The sequence below is a fragment of the Mastigoproctus giganteus genome, chromosome 2 (genome assembly GCF_048544385.1).
Source record: "Mastigoproctus giganteus isolate SK-2022 chromosome 2, ASM4854438v1, whole genome shotgun sequence".
NCBI lineage: Eukaryota > Metazoa > Arthropoda > Arachnida > Uropygi > Thelyphonidae > Mastigoproctus > Mastigoproctus giganteus.
In genome coordinates this window covers 251,300,882-251,320,778 of record NC_143576.1, presented here as the reverse complement: position 1 = coordinate 251,320,778, position 19,897 = coordinate 251,300,882, and the positions used below count along the sequence as shown (strand labels likewise).

General features: G+C 36.5%; 1 protein-coding gene across 2 annotated transcripts in view; it reads left to right on the top strand.

The window, feature by feature from the left end:
• Positions 1 to 19,897, top strand: part of ben (ubiquitin-conjugating enzyme E2 N) — a 116,425-nt gene that overhangs the window by 56,425 nt on the left and 40,103 nt on the right. For both annotated transcript variants that reach the window (XM_090369086.1, XM_090369087.1), the window contains exon 3: positions 9,837 to 9,981. In XM_090369086.1, the coding sequence (XP_090225212.1) occupies positions 9,837 to 9,981 (145 nt within the window). The remainder of the gene's footprint in view (positions 1 to 9,836; positions 9,982 to 19,897) is intronic.

Sequence of the window (19,897 nt, the reverse complement as noted above, 5' to 3'; positions counted from 1 at the left end):
TTCAAACTCTGCACTGCCTATATTTGTGTGACACCATGTCTCTGATATACCAACGATATCTGCCTTTGACGTCTTGACTAGCACTTCAAGCTCATCAAATTTATTAACTATACTCCTAGCATTGGTGTACATGCAAGTATACATGCACCTATTTATATTCTTAGTTACCCTAACACAGCTCATGTATTTATTTGTTGCAGTATGACTCCCAGCATTCCTGGAAATCTCCATTACCTTGCTTTCCAGTCTGCTGCCCATTCTAATAGAAGCAGTGCAAGAATCACTTTTGCCTCTGCCTGTGGCCACTGTTAACCTTTTAGTCTGTGTTTCCCCCCCACATTAGCAGTTTTCCGGCCCACCTAACACTGCCTCGATAGCATCAGCAAACATTCTTGCACATTTTCTATTTAAGTGTATCCCATCCCTATAGAAGCAGTGTCTCCTGTCAACAAGCACAGACCAGGTTAAAAAAAATTCTACCCCTCAAGCCTTGCACAATCTCTCCAGGGCCGAATTGATTGACAAGGCTCTCATCATATACTCCCTCCTGTCGTGTGTGGGCAGAATTGCAGACACTTTCACATTCAACCATAACTCGTGACTTTTTTTTCAACATTGACCTGTACTTGTTGAGCATATCTGCAGATCTCTTACTCTTAATGTCATTAGTTCCAACGTGTACAACAATATCACCTTTTGTGCCCTGAAAAGATGATATCTGCTCTGCAACATCAACTTTTGTCCCTGGCAGACATACCCTGGTCCTGTTCCACCTATCCTTCTTACATAATATATTCCCCATCTCCCGGCGCCTCCATAGCCAGGTGGGCAGGAGCAGCAGTGCGTAGCACACGCTTCTTGATTAGACCGGGGTTCGAGCCCGTGACCACCAAATACGGAGGATGCGGGAAGGTCAGGAAATGACCACCGCATATCCCTGGAGCAATATGGCCTTAGTTGCTAATGCTCCTAAAAACCAAATAACAACAACAATCCCCATCTCCCTGACAATAGTCACCAACAATAACTAGTTTCTTTGGGACTGGTGCATTCTGCCTTGGAGATTGCCTCTGTGTTGCCTGATGCACAGGAGTGAGCTCTGTCACTGAGCTGGGTAGCTGAGAGCCTGATGGGCCCCTCATATTAATTTCTTCAAGGGCATTTACCCTACACCTCAATCTTTCATTGACATCCCCCCCCCCCTCAGAACACTGAGTTGGCACCTAATTTCTCGACACTCCAGATACCTAGCACACACAAAGGCATCCTCCTTGGCTAGGTCATGTCCTGTTTTAGAAAGGTCGGCAAACATTTCACACTTCGCACATTTTTTGAGACTGTCATGCGTTGGAGAATCGCCCCCTTCGTTTCTCCCCCGAGCCACAGCACTCCCGCTAGTTTGTGATCTTTGCTTCGCAGCTCTAGTCTGGGTCACGATTTCCGTTTAAATACAATTTAATTAACAATGAAATTTAATAAAATGAATAATATTTTTGATTAACTGATAATACTATAATAACCTTACAGATTCCAAATAGTGCTTCGTATTATGCTATCTAGTTTTACTTTATACCTTACTCTATCAGTTCGAAATACATATATGTTAAGCTACTTCTTATCGACTACGATATGGCATCTAGTTCAACAATATTGGCACCAACACCGAGAGTCGTAACTTCCAAAAATCGCTGGTTAAATTCAAAATAAGAAGCTAATGAACGCTACTGAACCTATTAGTATCTCCATAAAACACAATGTATTATGTTAAATAACGAATAATATGTTAATAATTAAAAAATACTTATCTCTTTACAGCAGCCAAAAATCCACCATCCGTACTGTTCTGCGATCCCAGCGCCGAACAGTATGGACAGTGGATTTGCAGATGGTAATCTCTGTATCTTTTAATTTGGGCGTAACAACAGCACTATTGCTTGCTTTGAAGTTCATGGGTGCAAACAATGTGTACCCAGTTAAGTCTCATAATGCAGTCGTTATATGGAAAATTTTCTTCGTTCTACGAATGAAGAAAATTTTCGTTTCCATAAAACGAAGAAATAAAAAAATTCTAAAAATTCGGTAAAGAATAAAATTCTATTTAGCAAATTCTAAAAATATTCGGTAAAAAGAAAACATTTATCTCGAAATAGAAAAATTCGCTATATAGAAGTCTGTTAAACAGAGGTCCAACTGTAGTTATTATTTATTATGATTTTACCAATTATCGAAATAAGGTGCATAGCCACGAATTTGTCATGAGTTCTGAAAACCTAGCTACCCCTCTGGTCCTAACCACACAGCCAACATGCTTGATTTTTTTCTCACAAAAAATCCTTCAAAGTACATGGTCAAAGTGAGTGGTCCTTTGGGCACCTCAGATCACGACTTGGTGATTGTCTCTTCTCCAATGGAGCCTTTATCTCATGGCTATTCCCAACCTGGTGTTGCTTGGCATTACAAGAATGTAAAATGGGATGACCTGCGAGATTTCTTTTCTTCTTTCCTTGGTCGGATTACTGTTTCAAAATTTCTGATGTCAGCATTTGCTCAGATCATGTCTGAGCAAATGTTGAATTCCCGCTCTCTCTTTCAACACAGTCCGAACACGTACTGCCACCAGCCAACATCCATTTACTGTCCATATTCAAACTCACAGAATGAACTTTTCATCTTCCTCGTTTATTCATTCAAGTGCTGTTTTCTGGAACAACCTTTCTTCATACGTATTTCCTGAAATTTTAAATTTACAGAAGAAGTTCAAGTCTAATGTCAACAAATATCTTCTTTCATCTTCTCAACCTCCAGCCCATGCACGGTGCTAAGTACTATAGGTTCTAATACCTCTCGTGTTTAGGGTTTTCATGAAAAAATTAAAGGTTAAATGTAAGGTTCTAGTTTCAATAGTTAATTTTAATTAAGAAATAGTTAGCAGAATGCGGGTAGCCTTATGCCTGGATTTTTATCTCATAGGCCCAAAGTAATAAAAAGCACACAAACTTTTCTTTTTTTTTTTTTTTTTTCTTTACAAAAATAACAAACGCGAAAGGTATCAAATCCTATAGTACTTAGTACCGTGCATGGGGAGAAGGGAATGCTGGAAATTTTGCTCAGGTGACTAAACATGGGTTTCATCACTTTAAGCCTCCAATAAGCAAAGTGGTGGTATTGCACTGGTTGATGAGAGTTATCTACCACCTAGTATTAGTACTAGTAAGTATTAGTATTATAGTATTGTATTACTGTCCATCTTCTGAATTCTGTTCCCTGCATCCAGTTTTATTGTTTATTAGTAATGATACAAGTAAATATTAGTAATAGTGGTAATGTGCATGGATTGAAGGAAAAGAGGAGGGGAATTTTGAGAGAGATGAAGTGTGATTAATGCTGAAAAGAACTGTTTTGTACAAACACAATTAAGATATGAGATTGCTAAAAAATGTGTTTCTCTGCCTTCCAGATGCAAATACTGGAGACATTAACCTTTTTTGAGTCCACATACAGATCTATGCTTGATGCAGGTTCTGAAAAAGTATGTGCATAGATCTATGTTTTGAAGGTCATTTCAAATGATATTTCTGTTAAATGTATGAATTATCTTTTTAATACATGTTATCATCCTTTATCCATGTTTCTAATGGTTTATGAAGCCGTTTTAATCAATTTAACATAATTTTATATTTACTTATAAAGAATTGTTTTGTTCAGTTGGTCTGGTCCAGGCTGCCATCATTATTACTGGTGTTATTAACTTGGACATTAAGCCCAACACACCCCATCAGGGTGCCTCCGTAGCCAGGTGGGCAGGAGCAGCAGTGCGTAGCACATGCTTCTTGATTGGACTGGGGTTCTAGCCCGTGACCATCAAATACGGAGGATGTGGAAAGGTTAGGGAATGACCACCGCATATCCCCAGAGCAATATGGCCTTGGTTGCTAATGCTCCTAAAAACCAAATAACAAACAAACACTCCATCAGTACCACCAACAAATACAGAAAATAATGGGCCCAACACCTAAATCCGGGAAACCCCAACAGCACCAGTCCACGAAGAGCAACATCCACCAACCACCATCATCCTCCACCCACACCATTCCAGTCCACATGCAACAGTACCAAAAGCCTTCCCGAAATCCAAGTACATGACATCAAAACTGCCCCCTGCATCCAGTTCCCCCAACCACGTCGTATCACCCAACCAAACTAGCCAGACAAGATTTCCCCCAACAAACTCATGCTGTGTCTAAAGCACAACCACAGCCCCATCCAGATGATCTCGCACTGCCTCCCTGGAACAGAAGACAAACTAACAGGTCTGCAACCACCCGTGCCACCCACTGATCCCTGCTGTGAATGTATCCCCATTGACAAATGGAAGGTACTGAATATAGGTAACAGTAATTCCAGATTAACATACCAACTGGTTGGTACTACACCCAGGGTAGTGGAAAAGGAAAAAGACCCTGGGTCAACTATGCAGCGAGACACAAAACTCCCTGAGCACTGCAGACAGGCTACCTGTCAATAATAAACAGGAGCCCCATGAGCATGAACAAGATGGTGACCATCCCCCCCCCCCTCCGGGCAAGGCTGCAGTCCGGACACCACATACAGATCTTGAGGCTCCACCACAACTCGCACAGAGAAGGGCAATAAGACCACTGAAGGGAACCGAAAGAGCAATCCCACCAAGAAAGACCACAGCCTCATTACCTTACTGATTCAGTGGCATCATTGTGCCATATTACTTAATTTTATATTTAAAAATTAAGTCATTAAATTCTGGTTAATATCATAACTTAGATTTTTAGTTGAGAAAGTTTCGAATGCTGTTTGATTTATGTCTGTAGATGCAAAACTCGTAGCCAATATTGTGAACAGTCACATATTCAAGAATGGTTTTGCTAATGTATATTAAAAAACACACAAAATAAGCAAAATGCCTATGCATTTACTTTAACTGTAGATCATTAGATTATTATATCTGTGATTATTATAACAAATCATGATAGTATGTTATTTAAAAACAAACAATTCCTATTGAACTAGTGATCATATGTGGTAATAAAGTTGCCAGACTGGTGCTGTTGTGGATTGTGTTCAATGAGTTTGAAATTAAACAGAAGTGGTATGTTGTTGCTCAAACTTCCTGTAGAAAATAGTGGTACAGAGATTATCCAGTAGATTGCAAATAACAACCAGTTTTCGTTAGTAGCTTTAACATTGTTTCACAAATTTGCAATGGGGCAACAAACAAATATCAAATTTTGCTTTAAACTGGGAAAATCTGCAACAGAACTGTATGAGATGTTAAAAATTGTTTATGGTGATGAAATGTTGGTTCACACCAATGTGTTTGGTATAAGTGGTTCAAAGACAGACATGAGGATGTTTGCAATAACCCAAGAATTGGGCATCCATGAACTTCTTGAAACAAGGATATAGTTATAGAAGTTTGTCAAATTATGGCAAGAGATTTGATCCTCAGATCCTCAGATCGTCATTTGATCCTCAGAATGATGGTTGGTGAGTTGGATATAAATAAGGAGACAGATCATCATAGTCTGCATGAAAATTTAGGGTAAGGATAGCGTGCAAAATTTGTGCCACACAGCCTCATGGATGAGCAGAAAGAACGAATAGTGTCATCATGCAAAGACTTCATCCATACTTGTCAAGACAATTTTAATTTCCTCGACTGTATTGTCACTGGAAATGAGTGTTAGTTGTTTCAGTGCTACCCAGAGATGAAGCTTCAGAGCATGCAGTGTACTTCAGAATCATCATCAAGACCTAGAAAGTTTTATTCACAGAAGTCGATGCTCAAGATGATGCTGATCATGTTTTTGATTCCTAAACAGGCAATTCATAAGGAATTTTTACCTGAATGGGAGAGAAAGTCGGTGCTGATTTCTACGTACAGGTTCTTTGAAGACTTTTGAAGTGCATCTCATGGGCGAGGTCCCAATTTCAAGAGAAAGGCAGCAGATTCTTGTTGCACTACAATGCCTCATCTCCATTCTGCACTTGTAAAGACATTTCTGAAGAAAAATAACATTATACAGATCAATCATCTGCCCTATTTTCTCAGCAGATTTCTTCCTCTTTCCCAAGTTGAAAACTGCCCTCAAAGGAAAGAGATTTCAGGATGTTGAGGACAAAGAAAAACATAACCGTGGAACCAAACATCATCTCTTTGAATGTCTTTGATGATTCTTTTCAGAAACTTTTTGCATAGCATTAGCATTAGCAAAGGCACATATGCAAGAAAGCAAGCTTATATAGCATCAGCCAAAAAAAAAGAACCCTATTTCATCCATCCACTCGCTCCAAATGTTTGTCAAGTTCTGCCTTGAATCTATTTAAGCTATTAACTTCTACAACAACAGATGGAAGTTTGTTCCACCAATCAGCCACCCGCGGGCTAAATGCAAACTTCCGCACATCTATCCTACAACTGTCTTTCCTTAATTTGAATTTATGCCCTCTCAGGCGATTATTCTAACCAAGAGGAAGAATCCCATCCTCATTGAGCATGCTCAAACCATTCAAGGTTTTATACACCTCAATCAGATCACCTCACAGGTGCCTAGTCTCCAGACACTGTAATTTGCAAAACTTAAGCCTTTCTTCGTAAGAGCAACCCTTTGTTCCATTCACTAATCTTGTTGCCCTTCTCTGACTCGTTCCAACAGATCTACATCCTTCTTAAAATGAGGCCTCCAGACCTGTATACAGTACAGTCAGTCCTCATATAACACGTGTTTATATTACACGAATTCGATCATACACGATTTATAAATAGTGGAACGATATCTTATATAACACGAACCGAATTCGCTTATGCACGATTCGCCTTTGTGTTTACAAGAAATGGCAGTCGGACGTGGAATCACCCCAACTGAACGCAACACGATAGGAATGAAGAGGAGATTCTGAAAATGTATTTATGAAGGGGAAACACATTTCACCCTAATAACGTAAAATTCCAGCTATCGGTATTATCGCAAATGCAATTAGATCGAGTTTACTACCAATTTATAACAGATTCCACTAGCAGAAACGCAACTGGAAATTGTTTTTATTGTTTTATGGTAGTAACCCCTAGAAATGTGCTTTAGTAAAATGTGAGGTGTTAATAGTGTATCTATGCCTTTACGGTGTTGTTTATTCAGTTGCTACACGCGCACAGCTTTGTTTATGTGTATCAAGCGTGCCTCCTGGTTTTGTAATTGTGCTTTATTCCCTAAAAATGAGTAAAATACTTAAAAGGTGTGAAAAGGAAGTGTCCTAGTGAAGACACTGCAGATTCAGACAGAAAAAAAAAAAAAAGCAATATTGATAAACAGAGGCGGACTGGGTCAAAAATTCTTACCCGGGAAAATTTGTAGTGTCCTCACACTAGCGTTTATGGCCAAAATCACATTGGCCACCGGGATTTTCCCGGTAAGGCTTATGGCCAGTCCACCACTGTCGATAGCGAAAAAATATGAAACCGTGAAACGCTTTGAGCGAAATGAAAGACCATGTGATATTGCACGTGCTACAGACCTAAATGAGGCAACGCCGAGAATTAAAGAATGCAGAGAAAATAAAAACAACTTTCGTAGCAGGAACAACTCAAAGGGTAATTAAAATCCATTAGATTAAGGCACAAAGAATTGGAAGAGATGGAACGGCTGTCATCTGTTTGGATAGAAAATCAAACAAAAAACAAGTTTGCTTACGATAGAAGCAAAAGCATTAGCAATATTTTATTACGTAATAGTCGTAATAAAAATACGTATTTTATTCGTAAAAAATACTTACGTATTTTTATTACTTATTATATTATAATAAAATATAATAATAATAAAAAATATTATAAAAAATTATAATATTTTTTATTACGTATTTTAATCGTTATAAAATACGTAAGTATTTTATTATGATTATTTATTGTGTTTGGTAATGTTTTGGTTACCAATGTGTGTTCAATCTTGGGTGGTCGGCACCTAACCCTATTTTTCCCATAGGGCCTGTTGTTTATATTGCACGATTTTGCATTGCACGAGGGTTTCTAGGAACACAACTATCGTGCTATACGAGGACTGACTGTACTCAAGGTGTGGCCTGACCATTGCCTTATACAAGGGGATAATCACCTCCTTATCCCTGCTAGAAAAATTCCTGTATATCATTGACAAGACACCATGAGTTACTCTTGAAAACCGTCTGCACTGCTCATAAAACTTCATATCTGCCTTATTACACCATTTAGAATGGTGTAATAAATGCATTCAGTCAGGTAGTGATTATTTTGAATAAAAATAAACATTTTTGAGCTCATTTACTTTGTTCTTTTTATTGCACCAGTCCAGAAAGTTTATTGTTACACCTCGTATAGCAATTTCATATAGTGATGAGAAATACCTGTCAGGAATCTTTACACAGTGAAATGGTTTGAACAAAATGAAGTTAATTTAAAGTTTTCTTTTCAGGAATAATGTTAAAATTATGAATTCTGTAAATAAGATTTTATTCATTTAAGCACTGAGAATTTTCTAATAGTATGGTGGTGTTAGGTATTTATATTTGTGTTTATAATATTGATTAAATGTTATTATGTGGGATGCCCAAAAAAGTTACAGTATACTTTTAAATCCTGTATCGAGACATTAACCCATCAAATTAATATACAGTAGTGTCCTGGTGATGAGATTTGTGGTTGTGCATCTGGTGGCAGGTCTGCAAAGGTAATAGCACTAAAATGTGATCCAGTAATATAATAATTATACAGAATGCTTGATAAACTACTTAATGTTGACAGATTGCACCACTGGTAAGTGATATTTTGCTTCATAATAGTGGTGACTGATATTTGATTCACAGTTCATTGTATTTTTGTAATTTGACTTTTTTTTTTTTTTTTTTTTTTTATTTATGTGGTAAAATCATGATTTAATGCTCAACTGACTTTCATTTAGAATTGTGAAAATTCTTCTTAAAGTCATCCAAAACTAAGGAGTATAACACACAAAGTTTTGAAAACCTCAAGTAGATTTCTACATAGATGCTTATTTTACAGACTTTTCAACACTTTTGCACGTACTGTAATAGCACATTGCTATGCTTTATATCTAAAAACACTAGAATCTATACATCATGAGGTCAGTGTAAACTGTTCTTTGTTCAGCAATTAGAAGGCTGTTATTAGGAGAGTCTTTTCACAACCATGACAAACATGCTAATTCTGTGAAATGCTGAGTGTGGAATCTATGAAGACTTTTTCATGAGATACCTGTGAATTTAGATTGGCTTGTAGCTGTCATCCAAAAAAAATGTTCATTGGTTACTTTGCCTAAAGAATGTCATGCCTCCATGGTGTGGAAAGTCTTTGTCACTTGGCAGATCTTGAAAGATCTAGATTTGATTAGTTAGTGATTTGAGGAACTTATATACCTCAGCATACCTGAAAAGACTTCAAGTGGAGCCGAAGTGCAGCAATTGTTGTAATTTTATGTATTTTTTATTCATTGTAGTGACTGATGATGGTTACTCTGGACAAATTCAAATTAGTTATTTAAAAAAGATTATCTTTGATATCTACATATAAACAGTTAATGAATCTCTCTTGCCCCACCCTTATATATCTGTTTGGTGTATATTTGGAAATTCAAATGGCATTTACATTACCACAGATCCCATCATCAGAACATTATTTTACTACTCATTTCATATAGTAGTTTTTACATTCGAGAAATTTTATTTTTTGGATATCTTATAAATATATATAGGTATATATACCTCTGTAAATTTCACACCCACACACATTATGAAATATTTTGCTTTATCTTCAGTCTCCCTTTGAAGGAGGTGTCTTTAAATTAGAACTCTTTTTGCCAGAAGAATATCCAATGTCTGCTCCAAAAGTCCGTTTCATGACCAAAATATACCATCCCAATATTGATAAACTAGGAAGAATTTGCTTAGATATTTTGAAAGGTAAGATTATATATACCATTCTTGTTGTGTAGTAAAGGCTACTTAACTGTCTTTTGTATACAAAATAAAATGTATAAATTAGTTTCATTATATAAACAGCTTCCAAATGTATATGAAAATTATTTTTAAACTTTATATTGTTGTTTAAATAATGTTGAGTGGTGTTTTTATTTTATTACAAAATATTTCTTACATGAACTATACAAATATAAAAGAAATTGTGCTCGCTGCCAATTTGAAGGAGTAATATACATTCAGTATCAAATTAATTTATATACAGGAACTCCCCGACTTATGTTATACTCAACTTACACAAATCAGACTTTTTTGCCAGCCGGGGCAAACTGAAAAAAATATGGAGACTTATTTTGCATCTGTAGGGATAAATGGAGGTATTGTGAAAATATCACGTGAACCCATTAACACTTTTTTTTTTTTTTTTTTGGTAATTCGTTCCAAGACCTCGGAAGTTGAAATTCTCGCTATATAACTAAGCTATTTATATCTCTAAAAGGTCATATTTATAATGGAAATTGCACTACATTTTTCATCATTATCATATGTTCCCATTATAAGAGTCAATTTTGAACGCCTTTGTGATATTTTTCTTAAGCACGTTTCTGGAGGTCATGACCAAAAAACAATAAAAACAACTTGCACTTTCTGGTTTATTGGGCTTTTCAGTTAGTGCAATTTATTATAAACAGATAGTAAACTCGATCTTATTGCATTTGCGATAAACCCGATAACTGGAATTCTGTGGGTTTTCACGTTACTGTATTATGGTGAAATGTGTTCCCCTTCACTGAAATCTTCAATCATATAAAAAACAAATTTCAGAAACTTCTCTTCATTCCTATTTACAATGATGAGGGGAAAGGACCAATGGAAAGTGCAAGTGCTGACAGTGCTAGGAAACGAAACAAAATTGATTTAGAAATGAAGGTGAAAATGATTAAGAAGTACGAAGCAGGACATAGTTTGTCATCTATTGTAAGGGAATTAGGTCTTGCTGCTTCAACAGTGAATACTATGTTAAAGGATCAATGCACTTAAGATCAACAGTGATCACAAAACAGTGTTCAGGTGCTATATCGAAGATGGAACAGCTATTAATAATATGGATGGAAAATCAGATTCAGAACAAGTGCCTCCGGGTCCAATGGCCACCCAAAGAAAAAGCAAGAAATATTTATGAAGATAATAAGGATAAGTACAGTGAACCCCGAGCCAAGTTTGTAGCAAGCAACGGGTGGTTTGATAGGTTCAAGCATCATGCTGGTTTCCAAAACATTAAAGTATGTGGTGAAGTTGCCAGTGCCGATTCTGCAGCTGCGGGGAAATTTTGTGATGTGTTGGAAAAAATTATTGATGAAGGTGGCTATTCAATGCAGCAAATTTGTAATGTTGACGAGACTGCTCTGTATTGTAAAAAAATGCCAGATCGAACATACATTGCCAAAGCGGAAAAGACAGTTCCAGGTTTCACGACTTCAAAAGATAGGGCCACGCTCTTGCTTGGGGCTAATGCAGCGGGAGATTACAGATTAATACCACTGCTTGTCTACCATTCTGGAAATCTTCGTGCATTTAAGGGCATCAATAAAGCCACTCTACTTGTGCATTTCTGATCGAAATGAACCAGAGAGCGTGGATAACAGTATTTCTCTTTGAGGATTGGTTTAAAGGCTGCTTCATTCCCGAGGTCGAAAAATATTGTAAAGACAACAACGTTCCTCTCAAGATTTTGCTTCTATTAGATAATGCTCCTGAAAATCCTACGCATCTAGATGATTTCCATTCGAATGTGAGAGTCATATTTCTACTGCAAAAATGATTTCACTCATACAACCCATAGGGTTGTTATTTTGAATTTTCAATCAGGGTTGTTATTTCGAATTTAAAACCATACTGTATAAGACCTGGGCGGAAATTACTAAAAGTTGTTTAAATGGCACATGGAAGAAAATATTCCCATGGCACGTAAAAGGCTTCGAAGGATTTGAAAAAGACGAATCATACGAAGAGGTTACAGATAAGATTGTAATGGTTGCAAAGCTACTTCAGTTGGAGGTTGATGCCAAAGATGTGGAGGAGTTCATAGAGAAAGAAGAGAAGGAATTATCTAATGAAAAACTTGACTTTCAGGTAGTGATAGTGAAAGAAGAAAATGCTGACAAAGCTCAAGATGAACCAAACGAGCCAAGATGCTTCACCACCACAGAAGTGGCAATGGCATTTTGTGAAATTGCATCGGCAATGGCGAGGTTTGAGATGGATCCTGACAGTGAACATTTCTTAAAAGTTAACAGAGGGGTGAATGATATGCTTGCTTGCTACAAAGAAATCTACGATAAAAAGAAAAAAGCCACCGTCCAGTCATCTATTAAGATGTTCTTTTGTAAGGTTGAGCGGCCGACCCCTTCTAAATCTCCACAGCCCTCAACCTCCGCAGCGGTGTACTTATCAGCTGAAGACATCTATTCTGGCAACAATGCGCGAGAGGTAAAACTTACTGATGTTATGCCTGTCTCCTCTCTTTTTTTATAATTTTGGAATTTTTTAAATTGCTCGCTTTTGTAATTTTTCCTGCGCATGAGATAAAAAATTAAATAAATACAATAAATAATTCTATTCACATGTTCATCAAACATTTCTTTTTTGATTCAATCAATTCAGCGAGCACGGTTGCGAGTGCTGCACAAGCATGGGGGCCACCTCTGTAGCCAGGTGGGAAGGAGCAGCAGTGCGTAGCACACGCTTCTTGATTAGACCGGGGTTCGAGCCCGTCACCACCAAATACGGAGGATGCGGAAAGGTCAGGGAATGACCACCGCATATCCCGGAGCAATATGGCCTTAGTTGCTAATGCTCCTAAAAACCAAATAACAACAACAACAAGCATGGGGGAAATTCCGACTTACGGGGAGTGGCTGTATATAGTTAAGTAATATCTATAAGAAGACTGCATGAAAGTATAATTCTGTGGCAATATGTAATGAAGGTTAAGAAGTATATTTCAATAACAATATACTAACGATATTATAGAGAATATACCGTGTACACTGGAGGTAATTTGAAGTAATTTATGATTGAGTAAGGCTGCGAGTATACATCAGCTTCATTATCATAGCAAATTTACAGAATGCATAGAAAAATTGTAAAACATATTGTTCTATACTGTCCAATTTTTATGATGTTTTCAAGGATCAACCACCAAATTTGGGAGAAAAGACATCAATATACAGGTCCTTTGGTTTTGTAGTAAGATATATATATTCAAGCAATGATATTAAATTTAGAATTTTGAAAGAGAAGGTTAGGCCAGATGTATGCCAAATATCATTATTTGCAAGTATACAAATCACCATTTACCTAACAGAGAATCAGATTACTGAAATTGAAATAATTACCTAATAAAATAAAGTAGAACAAGAAAATACTTTTTTTCTAAAAGTATTTTCTTGTTCAAATAAAAGCAAACCAATTACTTATATCCAGAAGCTGAAGTCGTGTTTCTTTCTTTCCAATCAACATCTTTAGAGGAAGAGAATGAAAAAACATTTTTTTGGTTCCTAATTCGAACCAGCAGTTGGATGACTGTAGCAACCTCAAGTAGAGGAACAAAACACCTCTGCCTGGAAGCAGTAAATTTGTGTCCATAAAAGCAAAGGACTAGCCCACAGTGGAAATAGTACTCTGTGTGTTGATGTTTGTAAATTAAGTTCACATGTGCTGCAGTAAATTGTAGAGTAGAAAAATTATAATTTATGAAGTATTAATGTACACTACTGAATTTCAGAAAGGAGATAAAATATTTAAGTAGGAGTAAATAGTACCTTGTTTTCTCTCAAAAACTTAATAGTACATGAAATAAAAAAGAAGTTAGACTAAACTAAGAAGCAAAATGAGAAGTAGTTATAAGTTTATTCTCAGGTATGTCCAGGATTTCAAGCCTGTTCCTATAGTGGGACCTTACTACTACTATTAGCAGGTGATGTGAGGAAGCAAGCTTATACAGCATCAACCAAAAAAAAAAAAATAATAATAATAATAAATTCTGTCACCTGTTTATCCCTCTAATAATAATTTGGATAATTCTTTCTTAATAGTAACGAATGGGCCTGGAGTACTGGGGTCCATAGTTTAATATACACTTAAGTTAGTTATAAACCAGTTATACAAATATATTAACAAAAAATCAGTAGCTTTCGGGACGCGTGTCCCTTTGTCAACTGACAAATTAAATACAAAATTGAATACAATACAACGAGCTGAGTGAGGCACGTTAATCATGCGTCAGTGTTGTTGCGCGGACGTGTGCTGCTTTCTACGCCACTGATCATCCAGCAATAAAACGGTTGTCTCCGGGATGGGATGTAGACGTATGCCTTTCTGGCGATTTAATGCCTTTGGATTGCTTACTATGTTGAGTGACTCTAGCCATAGGCACTCTCGCCACCGCCTATGGCTAGAGTCCCTCAACATAGTAAGCAATCCAAAGGCATTAAATCACCAGAAAGGCATACGTCTACATCCCATCCCGGAGACAACCGTTTTATTGCTGGATGATCAGTGGCGTAGAAAGCAGCACACGTCCGCGCAACAACAATGACGCATGATTAACGTGCCTCACTCAGCTCGTATTGTATTTAATTTTGTATTTAATTTGTCAGTTGACAAAGTGACACGCGTCCCGAAAGCTACTGATTTTTTGTTAATATATTTGTATAACTGGTTTATAACTAACTTAAGTGTATATTCTTTCTTAAATTTATTTAAACTATCCACATCCACAACACCAGATGGAAATTTATTCCAGCAGTCAGTAAACCTCTGGCTGAAAGCAAGTTTCTACACTTCTATCTTTCCACAGTTTAAATTTGTGCCCCCCCCCCTCTTATGTGTGTTTGTTAAGCAGGAGGGATGCCATCAACATTTAGCTTACTCAGTCTGATCTCCTTGTAGGTGCCCCTTTTCCATACACCACAATTTGCAAAACTAAAGTCTTTCTTGATAAGAGAAACATTTTGTTCCCCCTCATTAATCTCTTTGCTCTTCTCTGTAGCCATTCCAGCAGATGCACATCCTTCCTAAAATGAGTGGTCCAAACCTATATGCAGCACTTCAGATATGGCTTATGTAGTGGAATAATTACTGCTTATCCCTGCTGGAAAAATTCCTGTGTATCATTAACAAAACCCCTTAAGCTGTTCCAGCAGCCTGGCTGCTATTCAGAGAAAGTCATGTTTGACTGCACAGTTACCCCTAGGCCTTTTTTGTTCTCCACTACCCTCAATATAGTACCACCTAATTGGTAAGTTATTCTGAGATTACTGCTATCCATGTTCATTTACCTTGCATTTACCAATGTTAAAACTCATTCGCCATGTCTCAATTTATTTGAGAATTATTTGCTTGCTGCAATTATTTGCTTTGATTCCTGTCATTAACCACCCTGCCAACCTTTGATCATCTGCAAACTTAGACAGTAATCTTGATATGCCTTCTATATATCATTAATTAGTATTGTAAAAAGTTAGGGGTATAGCACTAAGTCCTGAGGAACTCCACTAATAACATTAGTCCAAGAAGAGCAGTGCCCATTTATAATCACTCTCTGTCTTATACCACTGACCCATCCACTAATGCCACATTGCTCCAATTTGTATATCGGTTTTTAGTGTGTGGAACAGTTTTGGAAGCATTACTGAATTCTAAATATATGATGTCAAAATTATTATTTGCATCCAGTTCCTTTGTTACTGCATCATAATAGCTAATCATATTGATCAGATAGGAATCCACTCCCCTCCCCCACCTTTAATAAACACCCATACTGTGATTTACATATAATTCCATTCCTGTTAAGATGATTCTGCAGTACTTCTTTAACTGCTGACTGTTATTTTCCTTGAAACAGAAGTCTATATTTGCCCACATTGCCCTTTTATTTCCCCTGTCCAGATCCTTTTGAATAAGAGACACATTTTCACACCTCCAATCTGTAGGAGCCTCTCCTGAATCCAAAGATGCTCTATGATGTGTTGGAAGAACTGGGCCATCAAACTTTCGATTTCTTATATTTCGGATCATTCGTTTCATTGTAATCTACACTTGGAAGCTTCGGTTCCAAGTGTTCTCAAAACAGGTTCTCGAAACATTTGAAATAATACCATGAGGCATATTATTTGTTGTTTCTGCATAAGTTCGAATGGTATCAAGAAGTTGTGCTGCCTCAACTCCTGCTGCATCTCCACAATGATTGTGCTCCTTCCATGTTTTAACGATGGTGTTATCTACTGTAGTAACTCGAGCGGTACATTTGGTTTTTCGGTAATTTTGACACTTCCAATGAATTTTTGTTTCATTTTGCCTGTCTTTATAAAACAAATGTCCACTAAAGCACAATTTCGGTTTTCCTTTTTCTGATTTCAAAAATTCCACTGACATGATGCGTTCACAAACTCAAAAGGATGAAAAATAAACTCAAAATAAGAAAATGTTGTGATTGTAAGAGATTATAAACATAAGTACCTCCCTAATCGGCACGCCCTACCTCCACTCCCCTAAAACATGCTACTTAAGTTAAAGGGATTAAATAGGTACCTACCTAATTCCAATTTTGGAAAATAACAGGCAATTAAATGAAAGCACCTGCAATGGTATGTATTTCTAGGAAATGTATACCTAGCATATATAACTTCCATTTTAGCTGCACTTAATTCTTAAATAACAAAACCCCTTAAGCTGTTCCAGCAGCCTGGCTGCTGGAATTTAATTTAAAATGACCAATAAATTTGTATAAATTATATGCTAGCGATCATTTGTAGGCTATAAATTGTTTATGCGATAAACTGACGCGGCAGTAAACTGCTAGCGATTAAATGCTGGCGGTGAATTGCGGGCGATAAACTTTCCTAGACAAAAAAAAAATATTAAACTTATATATTTAATTTTTGTATTCCGAGGTGCACGCTAGTCCTAGTCCTTTTAAGTGGTGAATAGGGGAAACCCTGGAGCCCGCCAAAAAAATAATAAAATACTTTGAAGTCCTTGCCAAAAAAGTTTGGAGACCACTGATCTAAGGCAGTGTTTCTCAACCTGTGTATCCCCGCACATTAGGTTAGAGTGCCGCGAGTATGCTTTAAGTGTGCCGCAGAAAATGCAAATTAAAAAAATAAAAATCAATTATTTGCACTGTGCTGATCCGAATGCCTTCTGCAATTTGAATTTATTGCCATTTTCCACTTCCTACTTGCGTGAAACAGTGTTTCCTGCTTTAAATGAGATTAAAGGAAAAAAAGAGAGAGAGAGGCTGAGAGTAAGCCTACTGACAATAAATCCTCATTAAAAAACTGTGCCTCCCATCAAACCCAACCATCTCACTGATTAAAATGTTATAATTGTATTTTGTTTGTTTTTATATAATTATGTTAATTTTTTACATATTTTCTTTTAATTTTCATGTATGTTCAAAAAAAAAAAGATTAAAAGCATTTAAAACAAATAATAAATGTATTATTAAATATACCCAACAGAAACAGCTTCCCATTTGTGAATATATGAGTATAATAGTTATTGTAGTGTGCTGCAAAATTCTAGTGTCTTTAAAGGTGTACCACAAAATTTTACCGTCTTGAAAAGAGTGCCGCAGCAATGAAAAGGTTGAGAAACACTGATCTAAGGTATTATTCAAAATACAAATTACAAACCAATTATGAACAAATTTAGACTAGCATCCCCAGAAAACACAAAGGCCAAATAAAGTGAAACATCGCAAATTCAATGCCATCTCTTCTCTTTATATTATAATCTCTTCCTTCCTTCTTTATTTTATTTTACTTTTTTACATTCTGCTAATTAATTTTGATTTAATTCATTTAACATGGTTGTGGTGGGTGTAGTTGCTTAGCACTGCTCATTCTGCCATTTTATAGTCTGGTTGATTTTGTACTTTGTTCATATATATACTTCATTTTTCAGTTGGCAGTTTGGCTTTGCACTGTGAAGGTACTTAAGCTATCTTGGTTTTATTTTTCACTGCATAAGGGTCACTGTTATACAAATCTATTGCATTGTCAGGCTGATAGTATTCTGTCAGTTGCCATCCGATGCATTGATTTATGTGATGTTTGAAATGCATTGATTTCGTGGCTATTGTTGCCCTGTGGGCTTTAGACAAGGTAGGACACAATGGTCTTCAATTTTTAAATTTTAGTTGTTCATTTATTAGTCCCTGTGATGTGGATTGTTTACAATATCGAATTTGTGATATTTCATGTTGTTTGGCCTTGGTATTTTCTAGGAATGTTTGGTTTGTAAATTATGCCATATTGGCATTATCTAGTGCAGCATTTCCCAAACTGTGTTCCATGAGATGCGAACAAGTGTTCGTTGAAAAATTGTAATTAATAATTAAAAAATATATAATAAATAAATTTTGCATGTTTGTAGCGTACACCTCTTTTGTATCATTATAATTCTTAACATTATTTTTTTTTTCGGTTATTAATATATGGGCATAGACTGATAATCAAATAGACAGCGGAACACTTTATTTTGGTGGGCTTTGCTTAGAGAAGTGTGTATGAAAGTAATGACATCTACATAAAAGTAGCAATGTAGTGATCTAATATGCCATTTGTATGCGATTTAGCCTAGAGTACACTGGTTGACAGAGAGGGGTAAGTGAACTGATATCGTGCATCGTTTGAGTGGATGAAACAAAGTAGCCTTCCACTGACACGTTTTTTCATATTTACACAGTGCTGGTGGTGCAATGCGGACTGTCTTTGCAATTATGAGATAAGTTCTGTAGTAGTGCGGTAAATGCACGCATAATGCATAACTGAACCCATTTTCTTGTTTAAATTTTTTTTTTGATAATTATCAGTATTTCGAAATATTATTATTAAAATAAATAACTATGGATTTGTGTTTGAAAAAAAGGTACTTTAAATCGAGACGCAAGTACTTCTAGTAGTGCAAATGTGGTCGAAAACAAACACAATATTGTCACATTTCAAAGTGAGGATGAACAATCACAACCTTTTGTTCCAAAAAATCCGAAGTGAAAAAACAGGAACCAACTAATAAAAGACTAAAGTATGATGACAGTTATTTGAATTTTGGCATTACGTGTGTTGGAAATAAAGATGCTCCTCATGCACAGTGCATAGTATGTAATAAAATATCGCGAACAGTTCTTTGGATCCCTCTAAACTTGTGTTGTGCAAATATATTGTGAGATGAAAAATGTTCTATGACTAAAAAAAGTTTGGGAAATGCTGATCTAGTGTATTATTCAAAATTTTAGGTACGTGTTCTTTTTAACAAAACTCTTGAGAAGAATGGGGAGGGGATCCCCATTCTCCTCAATATTTCTTTATTTAATTATCAGTTTTTGTTGTATTCACTGTTTACAGGTTATCCAGTCTGCTGACATTTTAATTTACATTATTTTTCAGGTAACATGTTGTTGGCTATGCTAAGCAGCCACTGTTATTTGCCATTTCTTTATTTTGTTTTACTTTACTTTCCTTTTTTACATTCTACTAATTAATTTTAATTTGTGTACACACACACACACACACACACACACACACACACACACACACACACACACACACACACACACAGGTGTTCAAAGAAAGTGCATCACCTTTTAAAATTGTAATTGTTGTCTGAATTGTCGTCTGAATCTTATCTGATTGCATCAGATAAGATTGACACGCATAGGTGATGACGTAATATTGCATCAGCTGTTACTTTCAGCTATATAAGCACGCTCTGCAACAGTTGCAGTCATTCCTTGCTTGTGTCAGGACGGCGAGTTACATGCAGTTGACGCCATGAAGAAAGAGTGCTATTGTTGCTTTATGTGAGGAAGGATGTTCTTCCCGTCATATTGCTT